The sequence below is a fragment of the Anastrepha obliqua genome, chromosome 1 (assembly GCF_027943255.1).
Source record: "Anastrepha obliqua isolate idAnaObli1 chromosome 1, idAnaObli1_1.0, whole genome shotgun sequence".
Taxonomy (NCBI): Eukaryota; Metazoa; Arthropoda; class Insecta; order Diptera; family Tephritidae; genus Anastrepha; species Anastrepha obliqua.
Window position 1 is genome coordinate 50,354,082 of NC_072892.1, and position 18,480 is coordinate 50,372,561.

The window sequence follows — 18,480 nt, forward strand, 5'->3', positions numbered from 1 at the left end:
GATCCTATTTTCTAACTTCAGCAAGATTTGTATCCCATAATTCAATGAAGGATACATTTTATTTTCTATATCCTTCTTCCAGATGAGCTTTCTGTCTAGAGGTTTGCCAAGATATTTGATATTCTTGTGGAATGGACTTGCTGTTTATTTTTAAAGGTGGGCATAAATACACTAATTCTCGTTAGTATTGATTTTCCAAGCACTTAGCCGCAGCTCAAGCATTTCAAAGTGCAAAAAGTAAAATGGGAAGAGTCCGCTAAGAACAGTCTAAAATAGTTTCAACAAAATGAAGCTGCAAGTCACTTTTTGGTAGCATTCGGAAGCCACTGTACAAGTATTACATGCGAAATTCTTCAGTCTGATGACTGCTTAATACGGGCGGTACTGTTTATAAGAAACTTTCAAATTCTGACCGGAACAACAAAGAGTTTACTTCAATGGCAATTTTTGTGATGATGATTTAAGTGATCTTTCTGTTGACATGCTACACAGCACTCGGTTTTTCCTTTAACTCTCGGTTGACTGAGCAGCCGCAAACATAGCGTGAACTGGCTGCGCAGCACTACTACCACAAAGCGGGCTGAGAATTTTAAAATTCCAAAATTGGGTTTTTCTGGCCACTACATACCACCACCATCACATAATAGAGTTCATTTGGCTTGTTGCGTATTAGTAGCATTCATTTGGTTGCTGGCGCCGATGCTATTGTGCACTTGATCTTGACGATGGACACTTCCGCCAATGACAAAATAGCTGCGTAAAAATTTGTTTTCGTCATCAACTGGTTTTGCGGCTCTTCAATTTTGCTGCCACGCGGTGCTACTGCTGCCCGGCAGAACTACTAAACGCATGCGTCCACACATTCGCATATTCAGGTTGTTTAAGTATAAAAAGCAGTGCGCGCACTTGAATTGCAACTCAGTACTCAACTAGCTAAGCAGAGCAACTCATTTCTAGAACTCGACAAGAAGTAAGGAAACAAACTCAACTAATCAATAATGGCTGGACATGTAAGTAAAGATCTTTTTTAAAAGGATGTTGCAAAAATTGTACACTAAAATCTTTGTCTCTATATTATTTTCCACCAGCTCCTCAAAGTCGCACTCATCTGCACTCTTGTTGCTGCCCTACATGCCGCACCTGCACCACAACCTGCCGCTGCTGGCGCTCAGGCGCGTACTTTTGGCGGCCTAGGCTTGGGCGCTGGGTTTGGTCTGGGCATTGGTGGTTATGGTGGCTTAGGAGGTTATGGTGGCTACCCTGGCTACTACGGTGGCTATCCAGGCGGTTATGGCGGCTATTATGGCAGACCCGGTTTCGGTGGTGGCTATTACCCAGGCTATGGTGGCGGATATGGCGGCTATGGCAATTATGGTGGCTCCTTCAGTCAGTCCCAAAGTCAGTCGAACAGCCATAGTGGCTACTACAACGGTGGTTTCGGTAATGGTTTCTTTGGTTAAATAGTTAAAAGCTCTGATAAGTTTAGTTGTAAATAGTTTTAGATATTTTATAAGAACAACTGAGAATTTTTTGTATATACTCATTTTAAAGATAAACATATTTTTCGTTAAAATTTTTTGGTTTGGCTTTACTTTAGTAATATCTATCTACTGGTATGGCTCTGCCCTGTTTGAGTGGAAATCTAAAAAAGCTATTATGATACCTAGGAATTTGGGGTGATAACTTTGTTTCATTAAATTAGAATCACTGTATTAAGGTTTGCATAAATCGAATACGGTTCGGAGAGTGGATAAAATATAAAATTTTTTTGAAGGTTATACTCCCAACAGTTTCTTTGTCCTGTCAAAATTCTAAAACTCAGAATGTAGGTTATTATGCGCTGCCTAATCGCAGTGGAGAGAATTCAGAAGGTGTGGCCAAGCTCAGACCGTTAACCGACTCTCAATAATTTTGTAGGAATCAGCTGATTAGCTGAGAGTGGTTTGTTTATGACAAAACTGAGATTGTGCTGGTGATATAAGAAAAGATTAACGCCTCTATTGCCCAATAATGTCTAAACAGCGATAAATTAGAAGAGCGTAAGAATACGTGTGGAGAAGTGAGCGGGCACAATTCTGCTCTCGAATCCGATATGACGAGACTGCCGAAATTACTCTCACAATTTTGCTTTGGATGGCCAAATCTTTCAATCTATCATCCTTGCTGCATACCTTTAATGCATACCAGTACAAGGTACAACTCGAACTCCTTTTATGATAACGAATATGGTATATAGGTTATGCTTGATATCGGATGGCTTTACTGTTAGTATCAATCTTAGGAGGCCAGAGTCTATATTGTCTTCACTGATGTGAGAATATTTTGCATCTAATACTCGCACTTAACATGGATGAGAAAGCTGATTGCCGTGAAGAAAATTTACTATCTTGTAGGTGTGCAAGCTTCTCTATGGGAGAAAGTTTTTCTTGTGAGATCCGGTTGCAAAAGGAGTCTGGTGACTCCAATTGTGACTATCGACTAGGGATTTAGGAACATAATTTCCACTCAGGATTTATCGATTTTATCGATTTAAAATACGCTAGCTCATCAATTCAGACCATGTTTTTAACTAATTGTTATTACTAAACTAAAATTACGCACTGCTTTGTGAGAGTAAAAAGTTAATATAATACAGCGATTTTAACGATGTTTGATTTTGTTGAGCAAAGATACAAATATTTCATATTGTATGTGGAATGAAACTTCTAAAAAAAAAAAATTACCCTAAAAACTTCAAGGAAGGCAGAGTAGATTTGAATACGAAGTTCAACCTAGATGGCCGTCGAACATAAACTGATGAGTAATTCGTTAAAGAAATTAAAAATTAGTTACTCAAAAATGGTCGATTAACCATTATAGACCTCGCTGCTGCTACTATTAACATTTCATTAGGATCACCTCAAACTAGAAAAACATAATTTTACTGTTTGAAATGTACCTTATTATTCAGTATAGTCTCCCTGAGTATCCAACGAGATTCTAATTTATGAATTCCATCGCTGAAGCGAGAATCTGGAAGGGTTGCAAAATACGCTACAGCTGTTTTGACCTCATCATTTGATGAAAAACGCTTTCCACGCATGATTTTTTTTTTAGATCTGGAAACAGATGGAAGTCACTAGGAGCCAAATCTGGTGAATAGGATCCATGCTTCAACAATTCGAAGTTTAATTCATGGAGTTTAGCCATTGTCAAAGGGCTCTTGTGACACGGTCTTGGTGAAAAATATTTTATTTCCTTTTGCAACTGGGTCTTTATTCAGGAATTTTTTTCTTCAGTTGATCTAAAAGGTCACAATAATATTCAGAATTTATTGTTTAATCAGTTTGCAAGTAATCCACAAAAAAAAAATTTCGCACCTAAAAAAACTGATGATAACACCTTCTTGCCGATTTTTGGACACGAACTCGCTTCGGAGCCGAAGAACCAGTATCACACCACTCCTTAACCTCTTCCATAATGATGAATCGAGCATAAAAACCACTTTGTCCTTTCGAAAACGCTCAAAATGTTGCTGAGAAAGTCGCATTCGAATGTATTTTTGCTCCACTGTTAGCGAATGCGGCACCCATTGTACACACAGCTTTCTGAAACCGAATACTTCAGTCAAAATATTAATTACACTGCCCAATGAGATGCCTAGGGCTTCTACTAAATCTCTTTCAGTCACTGGATGATTTTCCAATCCTGTATTATTTTACGATTTTGGCGTTCCTGCTTTTTTTGGACGTCCTTCATGTGGATCGTCTTCAAGGTTTGTACGGCCACGTTTCAAATTCAACAACCCACTTTTTTCCTGTACTAATTGATTGCAAAGAGTCTTCATACACTGTCAACATTCGTTCATAAATTTCCTTTGCTTTTAAACCTTCCAAAAATAAAAACTCAATCACCGCACGATACTTGATTTTTTCTATTGTAGAAAATACTGTGACACGTGGGTACTAAATGGTTTGTAAACAAAGAATGAATTGACAGATTGAAATGAAACTTCACGTACGTTGATTTGAGAGCGTACCAACATAACAAAAAAAAATTATGATAGTAGCAACGCCTTCTCTTATCGAACCGCAAACCTTATTGGAACAACCTGGTATTTTGAGAGATGCTTATTCGCAAACAAGAATTTGCACCGCGATAATACGTCAACTTCGCTGCGAGCATTTCGCTTAGACGCGATTAAAAAGATAAAACCAATTCGCTGCGTGCTTTGGAGAAACCATTGGAATAGATCTGTTGTATTAGGGGTAGGAGAATATGGAAGGTGATGAAATAGATTTAGAAAAATAAATACGTAATTGGTCGGAATGCTTGTATATCACTATGTAAGGATGAATTCTTCTTATTTTCATGTTCAAATTGCTAAAGTGGAAAGTTCTAAAATATTTATATAACCAGCTTCACCCAACCATGTCACTGAGACATAACCGCCTGGTTGTTCCTTAATACAATTCGCTTACTTCCAGCAGCCTGTTTTTCGTTAGCGCTGCAAGACTGTGGAACTTTATTCCTGAGCCTGTAAAAAGTGGACTAAATAGAAGCAATTTCAAAAGGACACACATATTTCAGTGCAAGGTGGTCACCTCTAATGCGTATTTCCTAAGTGTCTTATCATTGGTACATAGATTCCATCGGTGCTAACTCTGGTGTAGGTGACAAATAATTTGCACGCTAAATGTTGTTATAGACCTGTCAAATGGCTCCGTTCCGTCCTTTGCGGCAACGAATTTGACTAACAGATAAATGGATTTTCTGCTTTTGAGTAGAAAGCTCCAGATACTTGTCGTACGTCATGACGGAATGCACAAAGGTTAGAAACTTTCTACTTCTGCTGTAAGGCACGTCTGTCGCAAATGACAACTGTTTGAAGAAGAATAACAATTTTGTATCGCGCTAATTTTTATCGATGGTGCTTTCCATTATATTAAATTAAATACAATAAATAAATGATAACTTCGAGTTTATTTCTTGAAAATAGTTCCCTCTGGCTTCGATGCACTGTTTTGCGCAATCTAAAAGCTTTTCAAAAGAGTGTATCAGGTCATTGACCGGAATGTCCTTCAGAATGTCGATGCAAGCTTTTTGGATGACCTCTACGGACGCAAAACGTTTTCCTTTCATGGCCAAATGCAATTTGCAAAAGTCACAGAGAGTCATATCAGGCGGATATAGTGAATGATTGATGGTTAAAATTTGATTTCTAGTCAAAAAATCAGTCACAAGAGTGGATCGATGAGATGGTGCATTATCATGCAATAAGCACCAGCTTCCTCCTTCGCGGTATTGAGGGCTTCAAAACGCCAAGATAGGAAATTGCATTGACGGTTTGGCCCATTGGCACGAACTCCTTATGGACAATTCCCTTGGATTCGTAAAAACAAAGGAGCATCGATTTGATTTTTGTCTTCTTCAAACGCGATTTTTTGGGTAATGGCTCGTCTCGGACCTTCCATTCGGCACTTTGACGCTTAGTTTCAGGTTCATGTTGGAGACCCCACGTTTCATTACCAGTTACAATGTTGTAAAGGAAGTTCTCGTCCTTTCTCGCCTCTTTAATCGTCCTCAGTTAACTGAAACGAGCATAGACCTTTCGTAAGCACAAATGATCAGTTAAAATACGATACATCGATGTTTTGGAGATATTCAACTCCGATTCATTTCAATGATGTCCTCACAACCATCTCTGAAACTTATGAACCACTCAGGAACCCTGTCACGAGATGGACAATCATCGCCATGAACTTTTTTCATCAATTCAATTCTGTTTCGGTAAACGTTTTATCGATTTTAAAACAAAAGTTGATATTAGCTCTTTGTTCGAAACTCATTTTTGTACCGATGACAAAAACATGCTGACACATTAGACGCAATAACTGACACAAAGCATTCACTTCAATAAGGGATGTAACTTCCAACACTAACTCATTAAAAAGATGGAGCCATCAAAAACATTTTTATGACGCCAGTCTTGTTTATTTTGTACTTCACCTTGTATTGTGACAGACGTATGAGAATCTTTGGTTCACCGGAATTCTTATGTTGGCCATTATAAATCCGTCTAGCTAAATTGAGGTGCGTGGCTACTGGATTCATATACATATGTACATATTTTGTAGTGATCGCTGGAAATTTCAGATATTTAAATAACTGAAAAAGGTATCAACAGGTCTTATAGCGTAAGTGGATGCCATCTCAATAATAGGAACTGTCAAGTGCGGCATATCGGAAGTCCAGAAAACATAAGCTCCGAAAATCTAGATTTTAGGAGGATCCACATTATGCTTTGAAAAAGTTTCGGGGTTTCGAGGATTCCTAGTTATCCAAATTTCGCGATTAAGCGAATCCCCCACCGGAAACATTCAAACACAATAGCTCCTCTTCTGCTATATTCGTATAAATGTCTTAAGTCTTAAAATTTTACAGTTTATCTGCGATGGGTCCATTTTTCTGACACATCCCTATCTTTTGAAGAGTTTTGCTAACTGTCGAAAACACTTTGTACACAAATCCTCCTTTCCTTAATTGCACTTGTACACATACATATCTACATATACTTATAATATATACACAAATGCATGAACATATGTATGTATGTAAATAATTTATGCAAATTCAAATCTCAACCGAAACAATTGCAATAATCGTAAAATTCAAAGTCAAGAGCTTTCAACTCAAAGCTGCAATGTGGTGGTAAAGTTAGATATCTCAAAAAGCTTTGTTATGGGGAAAACTTTCCGTGGCATGTCTTTCGAAACGAAATTATGGGTGGCGCGTAACTTAAAAATTCAATTTGCAAGATACAGTGGAGTACGGATAATTCATAATCGGAAGAGTCCAATAATATTTTACAAATTAATTAGGTATTCGAATTAGAGACGTTCAAAAAACGGTAAAATAAGAAAATTATGATGTACAGATTCGTCGGGAAAGTCCTCCTAGATACCTAAAAATATTTTTTTTTATATTATTTCTGATTAACTTGATGATATGATTTGACAAAATAATTGCCTTTCTACCTAATGTATACGAAATTGCAAGGCCTTGATGTTATATTTACAATAATAATCATCTATAGCATTAGCTTAGGTATCCATTTTAATCAAATTTGCCTAGAAATTTACATGTTTGTGTAAAACTGTGCAAGAACATGATTTGTTTATGCAGAAGTAGGAAAATTCTAGAAATTCAAAGCGAAATTTTGACCTAAAATGGCTTTATGCTAAGCCATTAAACTATGTTTACAATAGTAATCAGGTGAATCTAAACAAGGTGATATTGATTCTACAAATACAACCATTTGACGTCATATTGTCAAATTTCAGCCGAATGAAGAAGAGAGGGGAAAAAGATACAAACAATCTCTGACAAGCAGGCACCAATCAGCTGATGAAATAACACCACATTTTGTAGATTCCCCTTGGCGGTAAAAATTCACCAGTTGTCTTTCTTCTTTGCGAAGTTTGCCGAGTGCAGGGAGACCATTTTCAATTTTGTCTTTATCTTTATACACTTAACAATGTCTATGAAGACTCATCCCTTCATCACCTTTAATAGCATAACTATCTGGAATACTCAAACAAGGCGACTCTTTCCCCACAATCGTTTTCAACTTGGTACTGCCTTAAGCAATTGCAGGTAAAATTTGGCAATCTCTTTAACCGCTCAGGCTTAACCATTGCATATTCCGATCAAATCGCGATGATCATGCGAAATAAAAAATACCTGACTGAACTTTTTCTTTTCATCGTGAAAGGCGCTGAAACCGTAGGACCCAAAATAAATGCAGAAAAAACCAAATATCTGAAGATTTCACGCAAGGTGGAGAGAAGACAACCAGATGACATGGTAATTGGCACTTACCGCTTGGAGAGCGTACAATCGTTTAAGTATCTGGGCGCCATAATACAAAGCTATTAAAACATACTTAACTATATCAGCGAATAATACGAACATACGACTGTGAATGCTGAACTCCTAAAAATGAATCGTGTCAAAGAGTATTCGAGCAAAAAGTGTGGGGAAGGGTGTTTGGTCCGCTAAGATTGCAAGATGGTATCTACCGAATACGCTGCAATGAACTATTGCTGCAGCTATGTAATGGCGAGGACATTGTCAAATACGTCAAGCCTCAAAGACTGTGATTATTGGGTCATTTTAAGCGCATGAGAGAAATCGAACGTGTCATACAACCCTGTAGCCGCTGAAGAGGAGGACGTCCAAGACTAACATGATTTGAACAAGTTTTAATGGACCTAAGAACGCTGGGTGTTAGAAACCGGAGAACTGATACCGCATTCAAACGAATCGTTAATGAAGCTCACTCCGAGCAGTAAAGCTGCCCGATGGTGATGATCTGGAATATTCAACACATTTACGTTTTTTCGCCATTTAAACGGACGAGCCTGATGAGAAACGCGTTAGGAGACACTCTGCCTTTCAATTTGTCTACCGCGCAAGAAATAACAGCTATTGCCAAAAGGTCGCTTAATCTCAATACTGGCATTGTTGATACTTTTGATATTTTTTTGTTTCTAAATGAACAAAATTCCTCGCAACTAGGAAGACTTACTTGTTACTTACTTACTTACCGTGCGTTGCCGAGTGGTACACGGATTTGCTTTTCTTTATAGCCACACGAAAGAGAGAAAGTAGCCCTGTTAACCCTGGTAACAATATCGTCTGAGTACTCCATCAGCATCATTCTTTTGTTGCTTATGATACCGTTGCGGTTTAATTTGGCAGTGCATATCGCAATTAATATGATACTTATAAAATCAAGTTGAAGACAATAGGCGAACATTATTACCTGACCTTAATTTTTATTTTCTTTCGAACAATATAGAGAGATTATTCTCAAATTTTATGGTACTGAATTTAATTCGTACTGAGATTCATATGAGTTTCATTTCGTCGATTGCTTATTTTATCGATTGCTTATTATTTGTTATCAAAATGGTTTAAATGGTGAAAAAAGGTGAAGGAAGGCTATTTATTTGTAAAGATTTTTTTATTTCAGTAAATTTGTAAATTTGGTCTGAAATCTACATAGTATAGTCATTTAGACCAAACATGGCGGCGAAGAGCTGGTACGGTGCATGCAACAGCTTCTATGCAAAATATCGTTGGATGAAAGCATGCCTGCCGATTGGAATTTAAGTGTGTTCTGCCCAACCCATAAGAAGGGTGATCCTGCAATCTGTGTCAATTATCGCGGGCTTAGTATTCTAAATATCGCCTATAAGGTTCTAGCGAGTCTTGAAAAAGACCCATGAAAGGAGAATCGACACACACCATCTTTTCGTCAATTTCAAAGCTGCACTCGACAGTACGAAAAGGAGTTTCCTGTATGCCGCGATGTCTGAATTTGGTATCCCCACAAAACTAATACGGCTATGCAAGATGACGTTGTCCAATACGAGCAGCGCCGTCAGAATTGGGAAGGACCTCTCCGAGCCATGTGATACCAAACGAGGTTTCAGACAGGGTGACTCGCTGTCGTGTGACAACCTGATGTTGGAGAGCATCGTACGAGCCGCTGAACTAATCGCTCAGGCACAATTTTTTTATTGTTGGCGTATGCCGATGATATTGACATCATCGACCTTAACAACCGCGCTGTTAGTTCTGCCTTTTCCTGGATAAAGAGGCAAAACGAATGGGTCTGATGGTGCCGCGTATCGGCACCCACGACACTGTTGACAGTTATGATTTCGAGGTTGTAAAAGACTTCGTATATTTAGGACCCAGCATTAACACCGATAATAATGTCAGCCTAGAAATCCAAAGTAGAATCTCTCTTGCCAACAAGTGCTACTTTGGACCAAGTAGGCAATTGAGTAGTAAAGTCCTCTCTCGACGAACAAAATTAACACTCTACGAGGCTGTCATCATGCCCGTTCTAACGTATGGCGTAGAAGCGTGGACGATGACAACACCCGATGAAGCGTCGCTTGCAGTGTTTGGGAGAAAAATTCTGCTGATTTGATTCTGATTTTTGGACCTATGCACGTTGGCAACGGCCAATATCGCAGGCGATGGAACGATGAGCTGTATGAGCTTTACGACGACATAGACATAGCGCAGCGAATAAAGATCCAGCGGTTGGTGGCAGCAGTGGCAGAGGAAGGCCTCCTCTGCGTTGGAAAGATCATGTGGAGAAGGACTTGGCTTCCCTTAGTGTGTGTTAAACTCGGCCAAAAGCGGTTATCGCGCCAATTAAGAAGAAGAAGAAGACAGTCATCCAAGTAAATCACAAGTAAATCACTGCTTCTCAATATTTATTGGTACAAAAGCAAGAATTACACCGCAAATTCCTACCTTCAACTCGTTTCATAACGCAATTATTATCCCTCCATCCATCCCAGCCGCGATTATCAGTTTTGTGTCGTTGGCCATTCGTTATCTTCGTCTCCACAAGTCAAAGATACATTACAATAAAAATAATCTCATTTGTAAAACATCTCGTATATTTAAAAATTTCTCGTATAAAAACAGTCGATACTAAATAATGTAATAAATATATAACTTAGAATTTAGAAAAATGTCAGCAGTAGTTTATGTAGGTGCGAAACTATTCATTTTCCGTAACTTTGTGATCTGTAGCTAGGATAAACAGGTAGAACATTGCCAGTCAGCTGTTGTATGATGCCGTTAACAGTGGTGGCTACACCTCCCACCAATTGAGCAGGTGTTATAGGAGCCTAAAAAAAAAAGAGAAATATATGAAAATATTAGTCTAAACAAAAAGTAAATAAAGTTGTAAATAAATTTTTATTTAAATCTATAATATTTAAATCTGGTCGAGGTGGTTCCAACGTGATTGATAACTTGTATAATTTCCTTATGTACCATATATACATATGTTCCATAAAATTTGGGCAGTGCATGTTGATGTTATCCTTCAAATGGAAGGACCTATATTCTAATGCTGCCGCCGAATGGCAAAAGGTTCCTCATGGCGTTTAAGAGTTTGACCTGTGTTTCTATTACTTGTTGCTTAATCCCTTCAATAGGCAACGAACTCGGAACCAAGAGCATAAAAGAGACGCACAAGCCGCCGCTTAACTATGGTGAACGCTGCATTAATGCGAGTTTGGCGCTGCTGTAGAAGAAATGCGGATGCTTCAAAGGCCAGCGACTGCCAACTGATCAGCGTGAAGCATTTTCCTTCAAATGCAGCATCTTTTGCTTCAGTATCGTCATCTGCATTCTAATTCACGAATAATAATAAAATACGGGGTGGGGCATATGATCTCAACAGTTTTAAACAATTCTCTTCTACTCCTCCACAAGACTTCTTTCATATTTAAGCTTACGCGGCTGATGTTTGTGCACTATGATCAGGGAGGTTTGTTTAAAAGTACAGACGACCCTGAAGAAGAATAATGAATGTGCACTTTACAGGGCCGTGCTGTCAGACAAGACAAAACATTTCATTTCCCATGTTAAAGGAGTGTTGCTATAGGCATTACGGTCATAATGAGTACAACTTCAGATTAGACTCTTAATGCTTCGTTCGATTTACATTCTTTTGGATGTGACTCCACGAACGGAGTTCCGTGCACCGAAAGTTGTTTAGAAGAATATCTGACCCTTTGTTTTTTTGTATCTAATGACAAACCGATATTTGGAGTCTCTTTTGAAAGAAGTTAGCCTTCCTACAAGGGAACAATGGAAATATTCAGACACTCCCTTGAGGAGCTATGTTAAAACTTTCTGTAGCGACGACTCCAAATCTGAAATTGATACTGCAACTGGATGTCATTTGGGCAATAACTTCAGATACTTTACTGTTTCAGGCGTAATGATCTTAAAGAAGTAGACTGGATAATTTTCGAAAAGTGGCGTGGACATAAGATCAGTGTCTGTACTTATAGTCAAACTGCAATACATAAATACCTTAGACACCCTTCCCACCTCTTCAATAGTCCAAGGATTTAAGTTGAGGCTGAACTTCTTTGCAAGGTGTAATGAGATTGAGCTAGTGTGGATGCGAGGGCACTGCCAACAGCAATTTTTTAGACCGATGCGAAACCACTAAGTGATTCCTAAAAAATTCTTACAAGTTGGTAGTAAAATTGCTTCTCAGACGGAGATGGAGCGAGCTACGAGCCCCCATAGGACTCAATCGGGGCACAATTCGTGGGAACGGCATATCGGCACCATAAACATCATCGTCGATTCACCTTGTTTGGTAGATGAGGATAGTACAGAAAATTCTCTCTGCCACTGTCCGGCCTTCGCCAGACTTACATTGTACATTTTTGACTCGGACATATTGAAAATGGACGAATTACATTTTCTTTTCTTCGATAAACTACAAAGAATCGTAAAAGAGTCCGGAAAGAACGGACATTATTTCCTGAGTGCTTCGACAAATTTCGGTCATCCACGATTCCATCCCATCCTACACCTCCTTATATCAAATAGTTTTTATGTCATCTTTTTTGATGAAAATTGCTCTACTTTTTCGACTCTAAAAACCTGAAGTAAGGTCACGAATAATCGAACGCACATCCGTTAATTAGTGTCTACAAAAAGCTAACTAATCAGTTTTCTGGAAGTAATTTTTTCGAGCATATGAGATTTAGCTAAACCCATGGTCACCTCTCTGAGAAAAGTTGATTAGTAGTAAATTCATATATGTATATTCAGCTTTCTTCCGAAATCTAATCTGTACGTATGAATGAATAAGAGAAAAACAAACTTTGCAAATTTTTCCTTAAGAATAGCGCTATCACAGAGTTCATGATGATACTGATTGATTCTTCAGGCAACTCATAAAACAAAGAAATATAATTTTATCTTTGAGTTAATTCTACTTACCGCTCCTGCTGAATCGTAATAAACTCGATTGGGTCTTCTCACGGGTGGCGGTCTGGCTGCTATCGCATTATATTCAGGATCTACCTCAGGATCATTAGCCAAATCGTTTGCCTCACTGGCGCTTGTATCGGCTTGAGGCCTTAATAGCGATGGGCGTGCCGTCGCCGCTAAAGCATTTTGTAATATACCAGGGGCAAATAACTGCAGAAAATTATTCAACCTGTTGGGTGGGGCATAGGCGGCTGCAATGGGATCAGAGAGCAGGCCGCCACCGCCAAGTCCGCCAAAACCACCAAGTCCCCCAAGTCCGCCCAAACCGCCAGCACCAGCAAAAGCGCTAGCCAGGCCTCCACCTAAGCCGCCACAACCACCACCATAAGGTGGCGGTGCATAGCCGCCTCCCGAATAAATATTATAAATATTCAAGTCCCAAAGTATGCGGCCTTGTTCCTCTGGTGGTGGTGTCACTTCGTCACCTTGTGCATCACGCCCAAAAGGAAAACAACGACGGAACTTATTAAGTTTTAGTTTTGATACGGTTTTCGATGATTCCTCATCGGCTTCCTGATTCCTAAGGCCTGCAAATTTTGCATTCTCCTGATCAGCTTTGCTGATGCGTTGCTTGCTTGTGATGGCAGTAGCATCTTGCTGCTTGTTCGCAGAGGTAACGGAGATGCTGCTACCCGTAAGACTATTATTAGATGTGTAATAGTCATTTTTTGGATTATTGTTGCTGCTGGCATAAATACTAGTGGTGGTTGTGCTGCTGCTGCCATCATTGCTGACAGCGCTTATAGCAGCTGCGGCAGCGGGCAACCGTGAGGTGGAGTAGAGGCGCTGCGCTTGGGTGCTTCCGCCGTTGTTGCTGCTGGTGCTAACTCTATTGTAGATGCCTTTATAGCTGTCGGCAAGTGCACGCAAGCGCCTTTGTCGCAACGCTTCATAATACTCGCGATTGTAGTCGCGATAGGTAGAAGACCCGACGCGGCGGTAAGGATTTGCGCGATATGGAGTTGGTCGACGGGCCGCATAGGAAGAGGAGGAATAATAACTTTGGGCCGCGCAAGCGCACATCCCGAATACTGCGAGTAGCAGCAGTGAACGCGTAAGTGGTTTTTTAAATAATGTAGACATTTTCACTTTTGAAATTCACGCCATTCGACGCTTTGCACTGACACTTTTCAATTAGTCCTTTTGTGGTGTATACCGGATTTTTTACTTGCACGTACATTCACTTTATTGCTAAATTTCAGCTTAAATTGTAGGTCCTTTTTTAATTCTTCTTTACTCAATTTTATTAATTCTTTTATTTTTTTGAAATAACTGTTCGAACTGTTCGTTTCTCGTTTGCAACTTGCACTAAGCGCCCACCTGCTGCAACACTCTAACTTATCGAAAAATGTAGTGCGCATACGCGTAGGGTCTTCCAAACCAAACCCACACATTCGCAACTAATTTCGGTATTTATTTTCTAATATTTAGTAACCAACAAACCCTGACCAACCAACCAACTTGTGTCGTTCTTGCCATAGATGGTAGCGTGAAAATTGCAAAATGCCCTTTTTTGCAGCCGCCAAAACATTACCATCAGCTTAGTTTGCAAATTTTTATTTAGTCTTTGTATTTCGTTTTTTTTTTTTTTGTTTTTTGTGTATTTTTGTGATATGTTAATTTCAGCCCATTTGTTGTTTGTTGAAAGTGAGAAGAAGCGCACACCCACGCACTGGTTGCCACGCTATGGAGTAGTGGCTGCTCATCTGCGCATGCTTAACAGCCGCAACCTGCCTCACTGTGCGCATAGACTATCGTAGCATTTGTGGAACTTGCCAGCGCTTTCGCGTTGCTAAATTTTGGTGCAAAAATTAAAATACGCACAATTTTATTTATTTCCTTTTTTTACTCATTTCTGGTTTATTTTGTTTTTCTACTTCCCGCCTGTGCATTGACCTGTATCCAATTTTTTTTTCGTTTTCCGTTTTTCTTTTCTTTCTGTTTTTTCTTTTGGATAGATGTGTATGTATTAGGACTGCCAATTCCGGAATACCGCTATTTTTCAGGCCCCGCAAATTTCGGTACTAATTATATTAATATAAAATGTATTAATATCGAATTAAAAGCGTAAGAACTACTCTATTACAAAATTTAATTAATATACAAAAAAAAATTTTCAATTTCCAAGAAACTTGTTTTAGTTTGGACATTTTTGGACGGATGCTAATAACATATAAGAGCTGAGCCACGATACAAATAGAATAAAAAAGGGTGATCTGTTGAACTGAAAACACAATTATAGACACAAATATAGACACAATATGAGAACACTCCACTTTAAATGCTTTGCTGTTCTTTGGTACCACTTTAAGTGCAATAATAATTAGTGGTTTTATTTTTTTTTTAATATCGGTTTAGTTATATAAGATTTTTTTATGTTTCCTTTATGGAGTAAAGTAGATGTTTAGAGATTTTGGGTTTGTATATTTTTGTAAATTTTTAAAATATTGTAATTTTTTTTTTGTTAATTGCTACTTTGAAAAGAACTGGTACCTTGTACACACCCGTATACCTATTTGTGATGTATGTATGCGTGCCTGATTCGCATTTTTTTTTAATAATTGAAAAAAAAAAACATTATTTTAGATTTATCTGTATTAGTAAATACAGTCTGTGTCAGAAAAAAGGAACTGCGATTATTCATGAAGTATAAGTATTACATGAAAGTATCATATGTACAAAACCACGAGTCGCAATTACTCAATAAGCCGTGTAGTCCTCATCGTTGTCGAGTATAGCCTGGCATCTTCTTCATGTTTGAACCAGCTTTTCTGCATAGCTTGTCGATAAACAGGACTATATTTTGCGAACTTGACGCACGAGTTGCTTTAAATCCTGAATTGGCCTTCCGGCAAGTTGCGTTTTCATAGTTCCCCACATATTTTCAATGGGGTTGGCGTCTGGGGCCTGGGAAGGCCAGTCCAATACTGTGACGCCATTTGCTTGTTTTGATGTTTCTCAATGAGAGCAATGGTTTTGATGATGTGAGACTCTAGGATATGCTCGCCTCCTTCAGTTGGCGTTCGATGGTGTTGATACTCACGTCTATTCCCTTTTTAGCTAGAACTGGTCATGCTTTGCGTAGTCACAAAGAAGGGTCCCGCTTAAAAAGTTGGACTATCACTTTATCCTGCTTTTATGTCGTCACTCGCTTCAAGCCGCGCTCGGAAAAGTCATCAACATTTTTGCACATCTTATACAGCTGATTCCACATCACAACAAACTTTTTGGATTTTTTAATCACTTATTTCGGCCCTTTCGAATGCGTGCACAAAAATACCGCATCGAAACGCTTCGTGTAGTTCTCACTCATTTTTGTTTGGTTGCGTGTAAGGGAAAGTTTCGAACGACACTAATCAGAGTTAGCACTGGCGTCGAAGGACTTGAGTGGGACTATTATGCAGCAATAAGCAGAACGAAATGTATCTTGAAGTTACAAGAAAAAAACGTTCCTTTTCTTCTGACACAGACTGAAAGTGATTTTTAACGACCGTTTGTCTTAAATTTTAAATGGTTTTATTTCATGCAACGTTTATAAAGGGTTTTCCAATAAGAGGTGTTATTCGGTAGCGTAATCCATTCACCGTAACTGTTGCTCCAGCTTCATTTTCGAAAAATTAATGTCCAATGACTCCGCCGGACCATAAACCGCACCGAACAGTCACACGTTGAGGATAGAGAGGCTTTTCAACAATAACTCTTGGATTTTGTGAGCCCCAGATCCAACAATTTTGCTTGTTGACGAAGCCACCGAGGTGAAAATGGGTCTCATCACTCAAGATGATTTTTCAATGGAATTCTGGATCATTTTCATGCATTTCAACGACTCAATTAGCAAAGACATGACGTTGTTCTTGTGTTAACTGGACTTTATGAGCCTTAAGACCCAAATCTTTATGCAAAATACGGTGAAATGACGTTTGTGGAATGCCTTATTCCAAAGAACGATGAGGAATGGACAAGCCTAGGTTTTTTTCAACACTCTCGGCTACAGTAGCAATATTTTCGGCTGTACTTGAACAACGTGCACGGGTTTTATTCTTCACATCACTAACTTGTCCCAACAGCTCGAATTTTTGCACCAATTTCTGTATTGCGGTCCAACAAGGTGCTTCACGATGACCCAAAATTGTTCGACTTTCACGTACCGTCTCTGCCAAATGTTCACCATTTTTATAGTGAATTTTAATAATTTCAATGCGTTGTTTAAGCGTATATCATTCCATTTTTATTAATGGTGTAGTTTCTACTTGTCAAATATCAAAAAATAACAGCTTCAAAAGTGACTACTACCGAAATAGCGGGCTATTCAAAATAACACCTGTTATTGGAAAATCCTTTATTAGGTTCACATATACCTATATTACCTACTTTTTCGAACTTAACTTACAATCCGTAATTAAAAAGCAAAATTACCCATACAAAATTTCTCTCCCGAAATCCAGAGATTATAAAATAAGCTCAGATTATAAATATACTTTTTCCTGTAAAACACTGTCTATGCTATCGATAACTACTATTACAAATGTAAGGAGAAATAAAAAAGTAAAAATTAAATAAAATGGTTATCGGCAAAGAAAGGAGATTTTTAGACATAATTCTAATACATTTTTTGTTAGATATTATTAATTAAACTTTCATATTACAGAAAAAAGCGTGTGTCCATAGACGCTTTGACCTGTTATTGATTATTATAAAATGTAGTATCGAAAACAAACGACTGACGCGCTTTGTCAAACTCGGCCAAAATCGCGTAAGCGGTTATCGCGCCAATTAGGAAGAAGAAGAATATAGAATTTTGCATCCATATTGCTGTCATACTTTTCTGCAACCTCGGTAGATATTGTTTGCTCAGTTAAATTAACTCATTGTCAATTTTGCAGCTAATCTGGCACATGTGAACGGGTGGATTAATTTTTGTCAATTTCTAATCACTGCATATGGGAACGTACTTTTAAGCACTTTCAGTTATTGTCCAGAATGCCGGAATTTCGGGATATTTTTTAAGAAATCCCGGCATCAAAATTGTTGCTAATATTGGCATCTACTATACACTTATATACATATATGTTAGTAGTATTAGTGAATGTAACAGCCATCACAAAGTCATTTATGCTTTGCAAATTCGGTGATACATTTTATTTTATTTTTATTTGGTCTCAAATCAGGTCAAGATCGCTCACATAAAATATAATATAAAAGTAAAATAGAAAATGAGATCTCATGTATGATAGTTTGTTGCCTTTTTTACTCACTGCCACTCATAAATTTGTTTACGCTGTGACTTTTGGGCATACATTCGTCACTAAACGTTGATCGCTAGAAATTGACGCAAAAGCTTTTCTCGCTGTTTTTGCTTTTCATGTCTAATACAGGGTGGCTGATGAATTTTGCTACATTAAGAAACTCAAATAACTTTTTTTTAGTGTATGGAATTCATTTACTTTTTTTTCAAGTTGAATGTCATTAAATTTTATTATATTAAATGTAGCTTAACTAGTTTTAAAAATAATTGAATTTAAATGCCCCCCCCCCCATGCTCGTTGACACAAGTGCGGCATCTTAGTAAAAAGTTGTTCATTGCTGCTTTGAGAGTTGCGACAG

The 18,480-nt window shown here is 38.3% G+C and overlaps 2 protein-coding genes across 2 annotated transcripts; one reads left to right on the forward strand and one right to left on the reverse strand.

Moving 5' to 3' along the window:
* The first annotated feature begins 998 nt into the window (after positions 1-998).
* LOC129246839 (uncharacterized) lies at positions 999-1,460 on the forward strand. The gene is made up of 2 exons (XM_054885495.1): positions 999-1,010; positions 1,089-1,460. Exons 1-2 carry the CDS (start codon positions 999-1,001, stop codon positions 1,458-1,460), a joined length of 384 nt encoding a protein of 127 aa, XP_054741470.1.
* Positions 1,461-10,574: 9,114 nt separating this feature from the next.
* LOC129250837 (PE-PGRS family protein PE_PGRS17) lies at positions 10,575-13,959 on the reverse strand. Its single transcript, XM_054890429.1, has 2 exons — positions 12,826-13,959; positions 10,575-10,700 (listed from the first exon to the last, which is right to left on the reverse strand). Exons 1-2 carry the CDS (start codon positions 13,957-13,959, stop codon positions 10,575-10,577), a joined length of 1,260 nt encoding a protein of 419 aa, XP_054746404.1.
* Positions 13,960-18,480: the final 4,521 nt, after the last annotated feature.